The 20191-nt window shown below is 37.0% G+C and overlaps 1 protein-coding gene across 1 annotated transcript in view; it reads right to left on the bottom strand.

The window, feature by feature from the left end:
* Positions 1-3723: 3723 nt before the first annotated feature.
* PDHX (pyruvate dehydrogenase complex component X) overlaps positions 3724-20191 on the bottom strand; it is a 62823-nt gene continuing 46355 nt past the window's right edge. Inside the window, exons 8-11 of the mRNA XM_045808505.2 lie at positions 15801-15859; positions 12344-12502; positions 7990-8054; positions 3724-5379 (exon numbers count right to left, since the gene is read on the bottom strand). Coding sequence (XP_045664461.2) covers positions 5121-5379; positions 7990-8054; positions 12344-12502; positions 15801-15859 — 542 coding nt within the window. The 3' untranslated portion in view covers positions 3724-5120. The remainder of the gene's footprint in view (positions 5380-7989; positions 8055-12343; positions 12503-15800; positions 15860-20191) is intronic.

Raw genomic sequence — 20191 nt, 5'->3', positions numbered from 1 at the left:
CCAGTGGTCCCTGACTGATAAGGTCGATACATGAGATCGGACCTTGACTGAGATGGTGTCCACACACAAGTCTGGAGCCTCCAAAGGGAAAAATGGGGTAACTACTTTTGCTTCTGAACTTGGACCAGATTCTAAGGTATTTATTAAAAGTGAAATGTTCTATATATCATGTTTTTATCCCCAGAGGAACTAAGCCCCTACTTTCTTAAGTTTATATTTTTCTAAGCCTTCCATTCTGAGGGAGAAGTTACAATACTTAAGTTCAGCATTTCAGGTTAATAGGAGTTGTGCATATAAAAACGAAAATCCCTCAGCACTTTCTGCATACAATTACCAGAAAGACCCCAGGAGAACTACAATGGAAAAACTGTATGGATTTCAGGGCACTCATGTAGTAAACCCATCCGTGTTAGGACGGAGCAGTGGGACCCACAGTTACTCCAAGTGGAAAGTGCTGTGTGTTAACATGCAACTATCCCAGCCACAGTACTACAACCCGCAAAGCTCTCAATGCACTGCGGCGAGCTTGAATTTGGGTGCTGCATGGCCCTGGGTTCAAATCCCAGTTATGGCACCTGAGCTGTGTGCCTCTGGCCAAATGACATCATCTCTGAGTTTGCTGCACTGCCCTGCCTTGCAAGGATGGATGTTCAAGTCGCATATATCCACCTTAGAGAATCAAGAAGATACTAAATAAGATCAGCAACTACCATGGTTAATTTTCCCTCCTGTTTCCTCATTTTCTAGGTAAGAATACTGAGGCACAGAAATGAAATTTTTACCAAGAGCACAGTAATTTATAGATAAAGCTGAAAGCAAGCTAAAACGTCCTTAACTGAAGTGTGCAAACTCCGGCAACAAAGTATTTACTAAACATCTGCAGTTCCGTTGAGGACAGTAACTTATTAAGTGCTATCTTATACTTTCCTGACAAATGCCGTTCTTTACACCAGACAGACTATGGATGCGCCACCGAAAAGAAGTATAGAATAAGTGCAATTTATGTGATTAAACATTTAACAACTCACATTTATAGAATACTCTATGCTTTATAAAGTGCTATGACTAATACTTCACCTGATCACAATGGCCTTCTCTTTAAAAGACTGATTTTAAGGGAAGCCTGGGTGGCTCAGTCAGTTAAGTGTCTGCCCTCGGCTCAGGTCATGATCTCAGGGATCCTGGGATCGAATCCCACATCAGGCTCCCTGCTCAGCGGGGAGCCTGCTTCTTCCTCTGCCTGCTGCTCCCCCTGCCTGTGCTCTCTCTCTCTCTCTGACAAATAAATAAATAAAATCTTAAAAAAATTAAATTAAATTAAAAAAAGACCAATTTTTACTGATAAAAATTCTTTAGTAATAATTTCATAAATCAAGAAATTTCAGAAAAAATGAATTATTTTATGTGTGAATAAAGGCAAATCGTGACTAATTCATGATTTTGTGAATACTTTCTCAACTTTTAATAAAAGTCCAGGTTTCCTTTAGTTGTATATGTCATATGTAGTAGAGGGTAAGTTAGAGGTTTAAAAGTATCCACTTTCCTAGGAAGAAAAGGCTGCTCAAACTTGTTGGAAAAATTCAGATGAGTGATAAAATGTGAAAATAAGCTTTACATACAATCAAAGAAATAAAAGACTGCTACTAACAGAAGCTAATCATCGTTTTTCAAAACACATCTCTATGCCTTATAATTTCATTCAATATTACAAGTCTAGACAAACCACACCTTTCCTCCAACACTGCGCCTGTCCCCATCTGCTGAAACCAATGGAAGCACTAGAAAATACAATGTAAAAAAAGTCCACAAAACTATTTAAAATTATTTTATTGGAAGACTGCTGTTTTTTCCATTTATAAAAAGTATAAATGGAGATATACTATTAGCCGTACATAACTAACCTCTTGGAGACTGGTGACACGGGCCATGGGGGACTGTGTTCTGGCCCGGGAAATTACATCATTCTTGCCACATCATACATGCCCACCCCGTATATTCATTATATACCACAGCAAACTGACATGTACAATATTCTTCATTTTCTCCCTTCTTTAAAGTCCCCTGACCTAGTGCAGAATCTAGTCAACTCATGCTCTCATTAATGCAAAAGCTTCCAGATGGTTCCTGCTGCTTGCTGTCCTCACCCTGTTTTGACCTGCCTTGCACATTGTGACCAGACTAACCTTACAGCAATTCTGCACTGTTACTTCCTTCTTCAAAACTCAACAGAAGTCTCCCATTAATCAGGTCATATTTAAATTAATGGTTAATTCTTACCTGCAACATACTTGGTTCTTTTACTTCTTCATGTCACCAGAGACAAAGTCCATCGTGAGGCAGTGTGCAATGAGGACACATTTCCCTTGAACATGAAGATTTAAATGCCATTTTAATTTTTCTCTAACTATAATCCATTAACTCACAGCACCACCTATCTTTCAATTAAAAGGTTAGAAAACTAGCTTTACTTTTAACACAATGCTCAAAGATCTGGCCTACACAATTTAGTGTGAAATTAAGTCCAAAATGTAAAAAAGAAAAAAAAAAAAAACAGTTCCATTTGATACCATATGTAAGGTACTTACTTGTTCCAGTCTGTATAAATCTTTTATATGGACTGGAATGTTTCAAACAAAAGAGTTGGGCGAGCAGTATACTGATGCCACAAAATAGTGAACAAACTCGACCAGTAAATATCAACTAGAAATTGTAATTGGAGAAGTAGGGCCATTTGATTTATAAATTCTAATTTTCACTGATATTTATTTTCATGCCTAAGTGTTAACTGAAATGTGTGTCACCTTTTCCTTAGAAGTCTTCCCGATATTTTACTCCTTTTCCCTGTTTAAATGAGAAAAAAGATGACCAAATATAAAACTTAATTTTTATATTCTCTGTGTGATAACTATCAGTACTACAAATAAATATCTATTTTATATATACACAATAAGATATATATATATTTATAAATAAATAAAAATAAATAAATAAAATGGGGGAGGGAGACTGCCCGTGCAGCGCACAGTTTGTTTTCTATGGTAACCCAAACCAAGTTTACCATACTTCTTTCTCCAATCAGTGATATGGCAATTTCCTTACATAATCAGTATAAATATTCGAGAAAATGCTTTAGTCAGAATGAAAGAGCATTTGTACCAAAAGCTGAGAGGTCAACCCATGAAAAATCAAAATGTCTTAAACGTACACGGCGTTTCTCCTATGCAGCTCACAACTCAATAGGGCAGGCTGCCGTGGGGCTCAGCGCCCATCCCACCAGTAGGGAAACAGATGTACTCCCGTCGATGCAAATGGTCCACGGAAAACAGAACTCCAAGCCAAGGCTTATTTACGGCTATCTTGTGCTCTGTTCCTCAGATATAAAAATTAGGAAAAAATACTGGGATGCCTGAGTGGCTCAGTTGGTTAAGTGTCTGATTCTTGATTCCAGCTCAGGTCATGATCTCAGGGTCGTGAGATCGAGCCCCACATCAGGTTCTGTGCTCAGCTCGGAGTCTGTTTGAGATTCTCTCTCTCCCTCTCCCTCCGCCCCGCCTTCCTGCTCATGCTCTCTAAATAAATAGATGAAATCTTTTTAAAAAATTAGGAATAGGAATAAACACAATTTCAGTTAAAACTGAAAACAATGTAACTTATAAAAGTTATTTTGAAAATAGCATTTGGTTATAATTTTCAGTTAACTGTTACTATAACAAACGTTTTGAAGACTACTTTGGAAAAACACCTTGTTGAAATTGAGTAATTGGGTTAAGCACATTCTTAACAACTGATATGCTGGGGCTCTAATTGTTTTAGAAGCTCTTTGGTTCGGGCCTAAGTAGTGTGCTGTCATACCATACACCTTGTACCACATGGGTTTTTTTTCTGGTGATTTCTGGCAGCAGACACAAACACAGGCCTTCATGGGACTGGTTAATTAAATTACTACCTAACAGTTTATGTGCCAACTATAGCAAAGTTGTTAAAAAAGAGAAATAAGCTCTTCTAACTTTTACAATAATTAGTGAAAATGTCATACTATTGATGGAATAAAAAGGAGAGTTCTTGCCTACTTCATAAGCTTTCCCTTCCTCTCTCTTTCAAAGTTTTACATTCCATATCCTCTATTTCCCTAATGTCATGTCAAGTTTAAATTCTTTCTTTCCTCCTGTAGAACTCCTTACAAGCTGTTCCAAGCAAATCACTAACCTGCTTCAATGTTTCGCTAAACTTCTGTGTCCAAACATTTAAAATACAGTAGAAATTTTTACATGTTCTCACATTTTATTGCACAATACAAACCTGATTAAAATGCACTAAAAACCCCCAACATTTTGTGTTTAAAGTAACACTAATTTAAAATGTTTGGTAGGAAATAGCATAATTTATTTTAACATATTCTAAGTTAATATGAAGGTGAACAGTTTCAGAAAATTTAGATATTTTAATTATAGTTCATTACTGAAACACATATTTTTGGTTTCTCTCTCTTATTTTTGACTTTTTAGTTCTTCCTCTTTAGAAGTTCACAGTGTCAGAGAAGTGAAAAATAAGACGGCTAGAAACCACTCTAAGACCTATGGCTTTATATACATAAAAAAGTCAATAATGTTGCCGTAACCCCCAATACAATGTGATCCTTATTTACTTACTATTATCCAGAACAAACTGTACATATTAAATTGTTCAAGTATATCTAGAGCAGTGCTTATAAAAAGTGAGGCCCCTCTGCTTAAATCGATGGGCTTCTCTTTGAAAATCACTTCTAACGTCAACATAATCAGTTCTAACAATTTTTCAATTTTACAGTTTATCATACATTCTCAAATAGTCTAAAATGCTCAAATGAGCCAAACATTTCATTTAACTCCACTTTAGAACAGCACCAGAGGTTAAAAATAGATCTAACCAAATGTTCTCTTTTATTAGTGACAGTTTGTTATTTATTTCTACACCATTAAACCCAAACTGAAAATGAAGACAACTCGGGCCAAACTCTTCACCTTGAATAAATAACAACTCACCCCCTTCACGTTCTGTCCCTAATTGTTTTCCTCTAGTGTAGGTTCTGGTAACAGCTATACAATAAACTAAGCCAAAGACCAACTCCTTATCTTGGAGGACTAGGCCAGTCGGATAGGGTTCTCCAGGTTTGCTTTAAAATTTTCAAGAAACCTGGTAGCCAATTCATCGTCCACCACTCGGCTGTCACTGGACATCGTGACGGTTATAAGCTGGTGTGGCTGTAGCCTTGCATTCCCCTCTTCGTCCTGCTCCAGCTTCAGCACGGGTCGGAATCTCCCAACAGCCAGAATGCAGGCCTGAGGAGGGTTGATCACCGCGGCAAATTCGTCGATGCCAAACATGCCCAAGTTGGAAATACTAGGGGAAAACAAAAAGCTCTGAAAGTGGCATGTCCTCAAGGAACCCTTTCCCGGAAGCATATGTTTTTACTCTACCACAAAACTGTGACACAGAACCTTATACCAAATTATTCAACGACCAAAGACAAAGATGCCATTTACAACAGTATCAAAAAATAACACACATATCAATAGTGTATCTAATATTCATTCAGCATGAACTGGGGGTCCTTGGCAGTGGATTACGACAAGAAGAAGAAATAATAACATATAAGCAGGACTGGAAAAAAGAAATAAAATAGTCATCATTCCCAGATGAACTGGCTGTGTACACAGAAAATTTAAGACTCTACATATAAACTAGTAGGATTCATAAATAAATTTAGCTAAGTCACTAGGTAAAAAGGTCAATATAAAAAATCCATTTTTTATATACAGGTTGCTGTAGCTGGAAATGAAATTTTAGAACAATACAATTTATAGTAGTAGCAAAAGCCAAATATTAAGAAAGACATCTAATGAAACAAATATAAGACCTCTGTATAGAAGATTATAAAACAGAACTGAAAGAAACCAAAGAACTGCATAAACAATGGTTTATACCATGTTTATTGCCTGGAAGACTCAATGCTGTAAAGACTGAATCCTCAAACTGATCAAAAGATTTAATGCAATCCCATCAAAACTCAAGCAAGGTTTCTTGATTTGGGCTCAGGTCATGGTCTCAGGGTCATGGGACCTCAAGCCCTATGTCCGTGCTCAGTGCAGCGTCTGCTTGAGATTCTCTCTCTCCTTCTCCCTCTGCCCCTCCCCCGACTCATGCTTGCTTGCTCTCTCCATAAATAAATAAACAAATCAAATCTTAAGGAAAAAGAAAACCACAAAAAACAAAACAAAAAAACTCCAGCAAGGTTTCTATGTATGTGTCTGTATATGGAAAGTGATAAGTTGATTCCGAAATTTATCTGGAAATATAAAGAGCCAGGAAAGACAATCTCGAGCGTGAACAAAATTAGAAGACTTTCCTTACGAGATATCAAAAGTTATAGCTTAGTGGTATCGAGCCAGGGATGGACAAATAGGCCAACTGAAGACAGAACACAGAACAGACCAAACACATACGCCGTCCCTTTCTCAGTGCTATGGAGTAAGCTTTTCAATCAGTGATGCTGGGTCAGTGTAATATCCATATGGGAGGAAAAAAAGAATCTTGACCTTTATCTTCACACCAACATAAAATCCAGTTTTAAATGGACTGTGATCTACATGTGAAAAGTTATAAAGCTTCTAGAAAATAACACAGAAAAATAACTTCATGATTCTGGGATAGGCAATAATTCCACATATAAAACAAACAGTATCAGCTGTAAAAAAAAAAAAAATACTAATAAACAATTTCATTAAAATTCGGAACTTGTGTTCATTAAAAACACCATGAAGAAAGTTCCAAAGGCAAGGGACAGAGTGGGAAAGGATATTTGAAATAATATGTATCCTATAACGTCTGTGTATCTGGAAATAAGAATCCCCACATATCATTTTTAAAAATGGACACAAGACATCATCAACAGGTACTTTATCTGACACATTACCAGATCTCAAAAGGCTATAAATGAAAACAGTATTCAATATCATTAGTTTGCATTTCCCTGACCACAAAGAGTACCACTACACACCCCAAGAATTGTTACAATTTAAAGCCTAACATTACTAAGTGCTGGTGAGAATACGAAGCAATGAGAATTCTCATACCCCATTACTAGAAGTATAAATTTGTATAACCATTTTGGAAAATTGTTTGGCAGTATCCATTAATGCTTTTAATTCAGGGACTGCACTTGCAGGTCTATACAACAAATATATTCACCAGAAGACACTAATAATAAGAATGTTCACGGTGCCATCATTTGTAATAGCATCAAACTGTAAACAACGATGAACACCCAGCAGTAAAAGGGATACGGGCACACTTATACAAGACACTATAAAATACTATATAATGCAATGATAAATAAGTAACTGCTTCACATTGCAACGTGGCTAATCTCACAAACATTAATACTGAGTAAAAGAAGTCAGACACTAAGGAATATATATTATTTATATAAAGACCAAAGGTAGCAAAACAAATCTACAGTGATGATTTTCAGAAGAGTGATTACTTGGCAAGGGGGATACTTAGGAAGGGGTAAAGGGAAGCTTCTGGGATGCTGGTAATGGTCTATATCTTGCTTTTGGTTGGTTACACAGGTTTCTCCACTTTTGGAAACATTCACGCTGTACTCCGTATATTACACTGTGTATAAGTGACACTTTAATAGAGCTGATGACAACTAAAGGGTCTAAGTGTTAATATTTTCCTCCGAAGTACCTTAAAATAAGAGATCACAAGTAGAAAAGCTGAGATTTATAAATGTATTGTATTTATAAATATATTTTTTTGAAGTTTCAGAACCGAGATGTCATTCTGAGAACACCTGAATGGGTTAACTAGCTAACCTAATGCGTTCCTACAAGGCCTGATAGGTCACTTCAATTAAAAAAAAGTGTTTCAAAAAATAAATGAAACACAGACTCCTAGGTCTGATACCTGTTTCACGCTACTGATAATTAAGAGTTTAAATTTTACCTAAAAGATCCTCCTTGGTATTCTTCAGGTAGCAGTTTTCCATCTCTTGCTTTCTTTGATAGAGCCTGGGAAAAGAAAAACACAAATACAGCATGATAATCAACACCATGTTACAAGCTGATTTTGTCACTTAAAATTAATTGTAGAGGTTATGCGCTCATCTCTCATGGGCCTCGATTTGACATTATTTTCTCTAATACAATTAAAAAATGAACAAGTTAGAGCACAGATAGTCTGAGAAGCTAAAGATGTAAATCAAAACTCTACAAAAATTACTTCCCTTTAAAAATTCTTCAAGTACTAGAATTACCCTGTACGCCATTACTATGCAAAATGTTTCAGTGTGTTCTACAGATAAAGTGAAATTTATTTTGCCTGTAGAGTTTTTTCTTACAAGACACAGTATTAGAAGAAGCCATTTCAACCCGGTAGCTTTTAAATAATTGTTCAATGGCAACAATCTCACAACCAACATATTAGTTTTCATCTTTCAGCGTTTGCTTCTTTTTCACATATAACATATATATATGTAACTTCAGACAGTTGTGGAAAAAAAAAAGTAGGATTTTATATTTCACTCTCAATATTATAAGCATCTTTTGTGTTGTTCGTCTTTATAAATGTTTTTTTAATGTCTGCTTAACATTCTAAAGACTACATCTGCCACGGTTCAGTCATATCCCCAGTGTTTTAATTTGGTTGACTGGTTTTTCAATTATTTCATATGAATTTTCAGAAGTGGAATTACAAAGCCCTAGAACATAAACATTTTCTTGGTTCTTGATTTACAGCTGAGGCATTTCCTGAATGAGCTAGTCCAATTAGCACTGCCATGAGAAATAGAAGAGTGTAGTAATTTTGTAACACGACAGGCAAAACTGATTTCTAAGAACTGACAGATCTGATCTCTAAGACCTAACAGAGGGGACGACAGATGACACTGAGAATGACATTAAGTAAATTTTCCTTCATTCGTACTTGCAATTAAGCAACTTATGTTAATTTTTATTTTTTAATGCTTCAAAAACAAAGGAACGGAGGTTGAGTCATTACATATGAAAAATTAATAATGAACTACTTTATGAGTGGAAGAGAAAAACGAAACTATAGGGGCGCCTGGGTAGCGCAGTCGTTAAAGTGTCTGCCTTCGGCTCAGGGCGTGATCCCCGGCGTGCGGGGATCGAGTCCCACATCAGGCTCCTCCGCTGTGAGCCTGTTTCTTCCTCTCCCACTCCCCCTGCTGTGTTCCCTCTCTCGCTGGCTGTCTCTCTGTCACATAAATAAATAAAATCTTAAAAAAAAAAACAAACGAAACTATAGTCATTTGGGAAGAAGAAATAAATCTGAGGCTTAATTTTCTGTACTATGCAGCTAACATAGGTACAATTACAAATCACCGTTGACAACTGTTAAATTTTAAACCAGAGAGGACTTAATTTTTGAAAAATAAAAACATTCTTTAAAAGTCTAAAAATGATCTCAACATATCACTGTGACTTTCTGACAGCTGAGACAACTACATGTTTATACCAGTTGGATGCAGTTATTTATAAAATTACTTGGATCCAAAATGAAAATTTGAAAAGATGAACTTAGACTTGTGTGGTCCCTGAACTATCAGAAATAGAGAGGACAATCTACAAATGTGTTTTTCTGCCTTAAGCAATGTGACTGTTCACATGATACAAACAGGCATGTATCACACGAACTTTGAAAGGCATTTCTTTAAAGGCAGATGATCTCAACAATCCTGCTGAGTTACCAGGCTAAAAGCAAATAACACAGACATGCAGTTAAAAAAGCGTATCGCAAGCCCACATTAAAAAAAAAAAAAAAAAAAAGGAAGAAGAAAAGAGAAGAAAAGAAAAAAAATCTCTGTAGACCCTAAATGCATCCGCCGGATATTCCTACCAATGAACTCCAAAAGCTTTGAATAGGAATAATTCTGAGGAGGATGACTGGTTTTGAAAATTCCTAATTCTCACTGGGATTTCCCAGCAATGTAAACTTAAAATCAAAGCACATGTTACCTGAAGCCTCCAGCTGAAAGGATGTAATACAAGATGACCAGCAAATATTTCTAAAATACGTCTCATTCCTTACTAATTCATCAAAACAATTTACTGAGTAAACAGAGGAAAACTCTGCCTGTTTTTTAAGACTGCTAGAATTAATGATTAAGAAAAACATAGGATCTGAGGCTTGTTACTGTATTACTTTATATTTAGGGAAAACAAACCTTCACTCAGTTGAAGCACGCCTTTAGTACCACACAATGACATCTCTGAGGTTCGTGAGGGTCAAGAAGTAAAAATTTAGTGCAGGTATTCTTAACCTGGGTCCACAGACGGAATTCCAGAGACCCACAAATTCCTTGAAAAATTAATCTCAATAAAATTTTTTGTTGAAAATTTAAAAAACAAGTTCACTGAGCATCTATGATCTTCCATGTACTCTTTTAGAATTGGTTATATGGCAAGAACAAGATCCTCAATGTCGGACAAGAGGGAACAGAGAAGGATCCACAAATAAACAAGGTAACCTCAAGGTCTGTTCAACTGCATAAAGAGAGTAAAACAGGGTAATGTCAGGAAGCTACTTCAGCTATGGAAGCCACAGAAGGCCTAAGAAAGTGGCACTTGAACTGAAAAATGCCCAGATTTATATAAATCCTCACTTCTATTGCTTTCTTGAAGTATCATCTTGGGCAAATTTCCTAAAGGCACTAAAGCTCTGTTTCCTCAATTTCGAAATGCAGAAATTAAGGTTTCAACTATAACATGGGGCTAACAGGATTAAATAAAGTGCTTAGCCTAATGGCTGGTATATCCTAAGAACAAGAGAGAATGGAGTGTTAATCATAGACAGCAGGGTGGGAGAGAGAAGCAGGGAGAATGGGAAGCACAGAGTAGCCAGAGCACAGTAAACCTTAAGGATTGCTGGGAATTAGAGGAAAGCCTTGAGGACCAACAGAGAGGGCCTGGAACATTCTGAAGGGTTAAGACTACCTTTCCCATCGCGGAAAGGGTGCTTACACTGCCTCCTTAGCAACTGAACCTAGGTTCTTTCAGGATACAAGGAACAGACTATGTATTATCATGGGAAAATTAATAAATTGCTCAAAATCAAAGGAACCTTCCTGAAATCGTTAATTTTAAAAATTTAATATAAGAAATATACACATATTTAAAATAAGAAAAATATATAAAGATTATATAAGAAATTCTAACTCTATAGTTAATGTAACCTTATTTGAATTTCACAAGAACACTAAAATACACAAATTCTCTTTGTTGTTGAAAACTTTGATGAACAAAGGCACATAACTATCTTAGTAAACCAATCTAATTACTTTGACTTTTCAATCAGTCAAATTCATAGCAAAACTCAGTTAAAAAAGAGGTTTTTTTTCTTTTTATCAATTAAATTTTTATCTATAAAAACACTGCAAATCTTTTCAAAGAGGAATGAAGACTTAAAAATGTCTATTCCATTAAGGTTACCCTTAATTACAGCTAACTCGAAGATTCCAAGGGTGTGCTTTTAAAAGCAGATTAATTTGTGTTCATGTATTTTGGGCAAGTTTATCTACACGTGTACATACTGTCAGCTCTCCAAAGAAATCTTACCTTCTACTTTTAATTCCTCCTTATAACTTGTTCATCCACTATACATACAACTAGTCTTTGGTAAATGAAAAAAGAAAAGAATCAGTTATCTAAATGATCTGAAATTTTCAATTCTAACACTGTAAGAGCCATGATACTTCTGTCAAAAAGTACCTTTGGAAATTATAGTGGTTGTCAGAGCTGACCTACTGCCTGGGTTCCTGCCGATTCAATGGAATATTTTGGGGGAAATCAGACTCCTCCACATTGGAGCTATAAAAACTGCTTTTAAAGAAACTCAAGAAAAATTCCATACTTTTGCTTCTGGAATATTAAGTACTTTTAATAGTCTCAATTCTAGAGAGGAAATGAATAAAATCAACTTTGAAGAATAAAATACTGTGAACGGTGAGGTCTCTCCATTACCACCTTCATAGGAATATGGTTTCAGCTTTAACTTTAAAACCATCTAAAATATTATCTTTAGAGTTGAATTCTAGACTTTGGGAAATAAAGCATTCACCTGTAACTTGAATATAGTTGATCCTCATTTATCTGTATGTTTTTTCTGAACTTTTGAATGTTAAATATTCTTAAAGTGGGTCATACCTGGAAAAAAACTTGAAAACTTTCATATACAATTGATGATCACTTGGAAATATATCACAGTGTGACTAGGTCATGTCAAGACTTTACGAGAAAGTAAATATTAACATTTTGAAAGCACAGTATTAAGAAATACATACCTTTACAGAGTCAGCAATTTCCTGTATACCCTTAGCAGCAGCATCTTTTATGATTGGTGTAATTAAACCTTTATCTGTTGCCACAGCCACTGAAATGTCAATAGAGGGCAGCTGCTTTGGGCCCTCTCCATCCCAGCTTACATTAACATCTGGCATTTGCTAGGAAACAGAATCAGAAAAAACATGTCACTCTAAAGCTTTAGACCAAAGTGGTTACAGAAAAATAGCATTATTATGCATTTCTGATAGTGAGTATAGGCAGAGAGAAGCAAATAAACGAAGATTTGGTTTGAAACAATGGTTTGGATCTCCGTGTTAAATGTCTTCTACGTTCAGGAAGAATAAACATGCCATACTTTTTGAAGCAAGCTTGAGGAAACGCTGATGTACATGTTTTGATCTCTTTACAATAAATCATGGTTAAAAAAAGGTCTCCCTTTGTTAAACCTGATTGCTAAAAAGCATTTAACATTTGTTATATGTCCTGCCTCATATGCTGACCGAGACGGCCTTGAGAAGAGGGGAGGGGACGGGGTAACGATTCAACCACATTATTCCGTGGCAATGTAGGAAGCCCAATTTTCTAGTGCAGCCCTGGGAGATATCATCCGGCCCTTAATAAGTGATTTCCCTCTTTAAGAAAGATTTCCTAGGCTTCATAAACATACGATAAATGTATGAGCATGCTTGTATTTAACATACATACCACTACACGGAGGATGAAAAGAGCAGAAGAAATCAGTAAACGCCTGGAGACAGTATGTACTGAGACTGTGGCCAAATATCATAGAGAAAATGATGGTGAAAAACAGAAATTACAAACTAATTTCTCTTCTCAAAAAATTCTTTGCTTTGATAGCAGCCTACCTAATTATACTTCTGACCACTCCCTGGAGATGCATTCGCCGCGGTACTCAGGCTTCTCATTGTCCTGCTACACTCAATGCGACTGCATAGTTGTTGTTGTTGTTGTTTTGTTTTCGAGAGAGAGCACGTGCGCGAGTGGGGGGGGGGCATGCAGCGAGCAAAGGGAGAAGGAGAGAAAGAGAATCTTAAGCGGACTCCACACCCAGCGCAGAGCCCGACACGGGGCTCAATCTCACAACCTGAGATCATGACCGGAGCCAAAATCAAGAGACCGACGCTCAGCTGACTGAGCCACCCAGATGCCCCTCTGTTGCACTGCTTTCGACTGCTCTTTCCACTTCTCCATCTCTCCAGGCTCAGCTCATTCATTCAAAGTAATCAAAGATTGTTTATGTCACAATAATGAACAGTGAAGTCCCAAACCCCCAGAAGATTTTAAATTCTTCATAGAGAACACTAAAGTAAAAGAGGAAAAAAAACCCTCCCAAGTGAGGAATATCTGGCAAATAAATGTAATTACAGAACTATGTAACAAAAACCTATGGGAGGTAGCCTCAGCTGTAGTCAGAGGAAAATTCATACTCTTAAACCTTCTTATTCATATTCATAACTATAATTACACATTCACATTTCCTAACAAAATATTTTCAACCAAAGTCTAATATAATTCTAATCTATTACAATCTAAAGCTAAGGAAATAACGGAAGGAATACATGAGGCAACAATATAAATGGATTGAGAACACAAATATGCAATAATAAAAGCAAAACAGAGTTTAGAACAATGCCAGCATTGAGGATTATAATATTAAAATATTATAAAAAGCAAATTTAAATGACTCTGGGCTAGTAACTTTGGGAATCCAGATGAAATGAGTGATTTTCCTGGGAATATAGGTTTCCAAAATTGATTTGAGAAAAAGCTGAAAATTAAACAGCTCAATAATTATGGAGAAAAATGAGCAAGTTGTCAAGGCTCCCTCCTCAAAACAGAACTAGGCTCAGATATTTTTACTGGTGAATCCTATAAAGCTCCAAGAAATAAAAAACCTTTATAATATTGAAATAAGCGCAGAGAAAGGGAAGGGGGGAAGTATTCAAATTCACTTTATAAAGCCACTGATTTAAAAAAAAGAAAAGCCGGACAAAACTAGCACAAAATGTAAATAACCATTATGGCTCCTGATACAAAATTATGAAATGAAATGTAATGACCACTAGAGATGCACTTAAGAACGATTCATAATTAGAAAATCACTAATATAATTCAAAATATTATTTGGTCAAAAGACAAAAGCCATATGAACACTTAGATATGAATGGCTAAGAAAATGCATGACTTTAAAATTCTCTATTACTGTATTGTTCAAGAAGTAAAAATAAATTCCTTATAAATATACATTAAATACAGCGCCTAACATGCAGTGATCCAGAAAAATAGCCTAGTCATGGAAAGAAAGGACAGAAAATGGTGCAGAGCAAGACGGCAGGAAGCCTGGGTTTCAGACCTAAATCCAACTCTAGACCCCTGCCTCAAACCTGCTCCTCTCCCACTTTCCCCATGTCAGCACGTGGAAAACCACTTCTCCCACTGCTTGGGCTAAAGTCCCGGTCCTTACGCTCACACCCCACATCCACTCCATCGACCAATCTTGTTGGCTCTACCTGTGAAATGTATCCCAAATCTCGCCTTCACCCCAGCTTCACCACTAACTGCCACCTTACCCCAAACCACTGTCCTCATCCACAGCCTCCCAGGAGAGTGCACTGCTGCCCCCTGGAATCCCCGCAGGCTGTGTTCCACAAACCACCAGAACAGTCTCTCCTTTCGCTCCTTATTTAAGTAGGATGTCAGTCCTCTCTCAAAACCCTACAAAGGCTTCCTTCTCTTCACAATAAAATCCCTAGTCCTTCCCATGGCCGCCAAGGCTTCACCCGCTTCAGGGACCTCGCAGCTCCTCCCTCTTTCTTCTGTTTAATCTGCTACCTTCTCTCCTCCAGAAACAGTATCCCCAGCGCCGTGTCTGAATGGCAGTGCCCCTTTCCCCAGCCTTCTGTCTGTGGTTCCCTCTGCCAGGGGCACTCTTCCACCTGATAGCTCTGTGGCTCACACCCTCTCTTCCAGGCCCTGGCTCAGTTACCACCGTGCCAGAGGGGCCTTCCTTGCCTAACTGTGTGCACCATGACACCCCTACTTACTCTGCAGTGGGGTCCGCTTTCTCTTCTCCTCAGCACTTTCACTATCTGACAAATATTGGTCTCTCCCAACTAGACTATAAGCTCCAGGAGAGCAGAAAACATGTCGGCTTTTGTTCACTACTGTTTCCCTAAATGCTTACAACCTACTCAGCACACGACAGGGGATCAGTATTTGCTGAATGAATTGTCTTTATTCTGCTATAATTAGTTGCAAGCCCCACTGATTCTCAGTTTCATCTGTAAAACTGAGGGAGGTAAGATTAAATAATATTTTTAGCAATAAAATCACATAATTTTTGTGACTTAAAAATGACAGTTCTATTTATCATATAAAAATCCCAAGACATGAGACCACTGTAGGAGCCAAAATGATTTGGGGTCTGCTACTTACTTTAAGGGTAACAGCTGCTGCCTTGATGATAAAATCATTCACCGATACTTTAATGTCATCTAAAAGAAAAACAAGCCTATCAAAATTAGCATTCATAATGAAACTTTAACATTGGCCATTATTATCAAACTTGTTCATTAACAAATTACAATGAAAAACATTATAGGTTTTTGTTGTTTGCTTAGTCAGTAAGAGTCCCCTGATTAGAAAAACTTGTTAAACGAGGTCCTGCATAAATAATATTACCCATAAATGTAAAAGATTACTTCTGGGCCTTGATTACAATTCTTTTAAACTGCTCAGATACCATACATGAGAACTTGAAGGACACATTACAACCATAATTAGAAAGAAAAGAACCAACTCCTATGTCTCTAAAAACACAATGGTCCCTCTACAGTGATTCATTTTTTCTCTCGCCCTTTTCAAATGTCTTTATTCCGCACATGCTTTTTAATACATTGATTATACTAGAACAGTGGTAACATAGTCATTAAAAAAAAAAAGATATCTCTATCGATCTATATGTCTACCTGTATCTAGAGAGAGAAATTTTTTACTAATGGAGTGTATACCAAAAAAATTTAAGACCACCAAGCTGCTTCTTCACTTAACAAAACAGGATATAGCAAAGGCCAAAGATGAAGCAATGTTGGCACAGGTCCTAGTGCAATGAACAAAATGAGGCTTTTCTGTCTAGTTTTACGGTGATTCCATGTGAATCAATTTCCTTTCAGCATACATAATGATTTCAAGATAAAGCTAAGGTCCCCCCCCCACAGAGCTAATCATAATGAAAGCATTTGATTTACACTTTTGCTTTTCCCGGTGGGTAGGAAAGTGTTGAAAAATGTAAACTACACTTGATTCTCTATTGCAAAAGCTTCTAGAAAAAGAATTTAAGATCAAGATCTAGTCAATGGTATGTGGCAAGATACACAGATCCTGTTACTATAGTATCATGGAATTTTACGTTAACAATAGCTCATTCCAAAGGCATGCTGGGGATTTCAGAAAGACAGTAGATAAATTACCATAAATCCAAATACTGCCAAACTGTCATGGTAACCACCACCTGCTCATCCAATTCATAGCTCTTTTAATTCAGACTTCCAGATATAAATATTTTTGTTTGCTTGTTTAAAATCCCTTTAGGAATAGAAATATAAGTAGATTTTCAGTGCTTACAGAATTTTAATGATAACCACATACAAAAGACATGGTCTGCATAAATTCCAATATGTGGACATATTTGTGAACCCATTATGCTTACCTTTCATGTCTCCCTCAACTTCCTTTGCACTTTGTCTAGTATCTATAGGTATCCACAGTGAAGACTTCCCACACCACCCACCAGCTGATGACTCCCTATCTACTGCCGGCGTCCACAGGGTTCACCTAAATTCTCTGCCCTCATTGTATCCAACATTTTGTACTCTGGAGCTGATCACTTTCTTCAATGTGAAACACTTTTTCTTACTGGCTTCTATGTCACTGTACTTTCCTGTGTTTTCTTCCACTCTTTACACTCACTCATTTTCTGTCCCTTCACCTTAATGGTGTCATCTTCCCAGGCAAGAACTTTCTGTTCCATGGTTTTGATACCACTCATATGGTGATGATTCCTTCAAATGCTACCTCTTATCCTGATGCATCAGGAGCTTCAGACTTATATGTCCAATTTCTCACATGACATTGCTAACAGGTATTGAAAATCAAAAAAGTACAAAGGAGATTTTTTTTTCAAGATCTTTTATTTTTAACTCTTTATTATGAAAATTTTCAAATATATAGTAAGGAGACTGTTGGTGACACTGAGAAGAACGGGAAATAGTTTGTGAGGGAATATTAAATATTCACTTGCATATCATTACAAAACAGTGTAAACATGCTTATAGAATGTTATGTAACTATATAAGAAAGAGGCTTGGCAATAAATAACGTGGGCTCTTTGGAGACCCCCTAGAAACTTCCTAGTTGCAAGGGCATACCAAACTTGGACCATGAAAATAAACTAAACTAATCCATCTCTCCACTGAAATAGTACTGTTTCCTGCCTTGTGAAAGGAAGAAACCAGGAAAATTACTCCCCTAATGATCTCTATATCATGACTAAGCAAGTACACCTAAAACCAAAAAGGGGAGCTTCCAGGATTAACTTTTTGAATATTGTTAATTTTCTCTGAAGTAATGTTTTCATTTATTTCCTTGAACTTTTAAAAGCTGCCAGGTTGTCTTCATATGAATTCTTCAAAGTCTGTATTTAAACTGAAATATCAGTCCTGTTGTCGCTTAACATGTAGAAAGCCACAAGAGAAGGTTTTTCCCCACTCTAGTAGGGTGGGGGAAAAAGCAGGAGATATTACAAAATCGTAACTTCTCTTGAGTCTATTAGGGAGTCAAGGTTATAAGGCAAAAAAGTGAACTGAACGTCAAGGGTGATGATTCCCCTCTGAAGAAGGACAAACACATGAAATGATTAACCACTGTCAGAGTACGGGCAAGTATGGGACAAAGTACAGGACAATGCGCATGAACAGATGGCGATTATCAGCAGAGAGATGGAAACTCTAAAAAACATTCAGATGGACAGTTAGGGGGAAAAAACATGCAATCAAAGATAAATAATTTTTTGTTAAGCTTCACAGACTAAACATAGCCGAGAAAAGAGTCAGTGACATTGAAGCTAGATCAACAAAAATTATCCAAACAGAAACACAAAGAGAATAAAAGGATGAATAAAAAAAGAATGGGGGATCTAAGAGCTTTGGACAATTCAAACAGTTGAACATTTATAATCAGAGTTCCAAAAAGAAAACACATGGAGCAGAAGATAAAGTGAAAACTAATGGCTAGGAGTTTTCCAAAATTAATGAAAGACAACCACAAATCGAAAAAGCTGAGAGAAACTCAAACACGATAAACACAGTTTATTTCTGAGAGAGAGAGAGAACACACATGCAAGCAAGTGTGCAAGGGACTGCACAAGCTGGGGGGGAAGGGCAGAGGGAGAGAGAGAATCCCAGGCAGGCTCCACGCTCAGCACAGAGCTGGACATGGGGCTCGATCTCATGACACTGAGATCATGACCCGAGCCAAAATCAAGAGTCAGACGCTCAACCTACTGAGCCACCCAGGTGCCCCTCATTTTTAAAATTCTTTAAAACACAGTTGATTTGCTAAAGCAAAAAAACATCAAACATGTATACTGGGGCTTACACCATAGGCAGAAATAAAAACATGACAATAAGAGCACAAGGGATAGAAGGGGGAAAATGTAATGTATTGTTGTAAAGTTCTTACATTATACATGAAGAGATGTGATAACAATTTGAAGGTAGACTGTGATGAGTTGAAGAATTATATTGTAAACCTTAAGGAAACCACCACAAAAGAGACGGAGAGAAAGGTAAAATAGAAATAAAATGGAATCAAAAATTAAAAAGTAACCAATCGAAAAAAAGGCAAGAAAACAGGGGAAAAAAAGGAAGACAAAAAAAGGGACAAATAAAAATAAATGACAAAATGGTACAAAGGAAAATAGTACAAAGCAAAAAGAAAGGACAAAATTATTAAATATGAATGGTCTAAATAATTAAAGGAAGGTATAGGATTAGACAAAAAACAAAGAAAAATCACATGCTGTCTGCAAGAAGTCAGTTTAAATATAAAGACATAGATAAGTTAGGAGTAAAAAGATATAAAAACATTAATCAAAGAAAGTTGGAGTAACTGTATCACTATCAGATAAGGAAGGCTTGGGGGTAAGAAAGATTACACTAGGAGTGGACACGGACATCCCATGACAGATCTATTCACCAGGAACACATCAAAACCCTAAATGTGTTATGTGCCTAATAACAGATCTTCAAAAGGATGTAAAAACTGACAGAACTCAAAGTGGAAATACATGAATCCATAATTATAACTACGGGTTTCAACATTCTTCTTCCAAGAATTGACAGAACTCACAGGAAATCAGTAAGGATATAAAAGTCATGAACAGTACTACCAGCCAACTTCACCTGACATTTAAAGAACACTCCTCAAAAGTAGAACACACATTCTTTTCAGGGGCACCTGGGTGGCTCAGTTGGTTACGCATCAACTCAATTTCAGCTCAGGTCATGATCTCAGGGTCATGAGTTCGAGCCCCATGTTGGGCTTTGCACTCTACACAGAGTCTGCTTGAGATTCTTTCCCTCTCTTCCTCCCTACCCTTCTGCCCCTCCTCCTGCTTGTGGGCTCTCACTCTCAAAATAAATAAATAGTTTTAAAAAAAAAATAGAGGGGTGCCTGGGTGGTTCAGTTGGTTAAGAAACTGCCTTCAGCTCAGGTCATGGGGACTGGGCCCCCGCATAGGGTTCCCTGCTCAGCAGGGAGCCTGCTTC

This window comes from Ursus americanus, chromosome 24 (genome assembly GCF_024610735.1).
Source record: "Ursus americanus isolate L20-20 chromosome 24, mUrsAme1.1.p, whole genome shotgun sequence".
Taxonomy (NCBI): Eukaryota; Metazoa; Chordata; class Mammalia; order Carnivora; family Ursidae; genus Ursus; species Ursus americanus.
The sequence above is the reverse complement of the archived record's forward strand: the minus strand, read 5'-3'. Positions and strand labels throughout refer to the sequence as shown.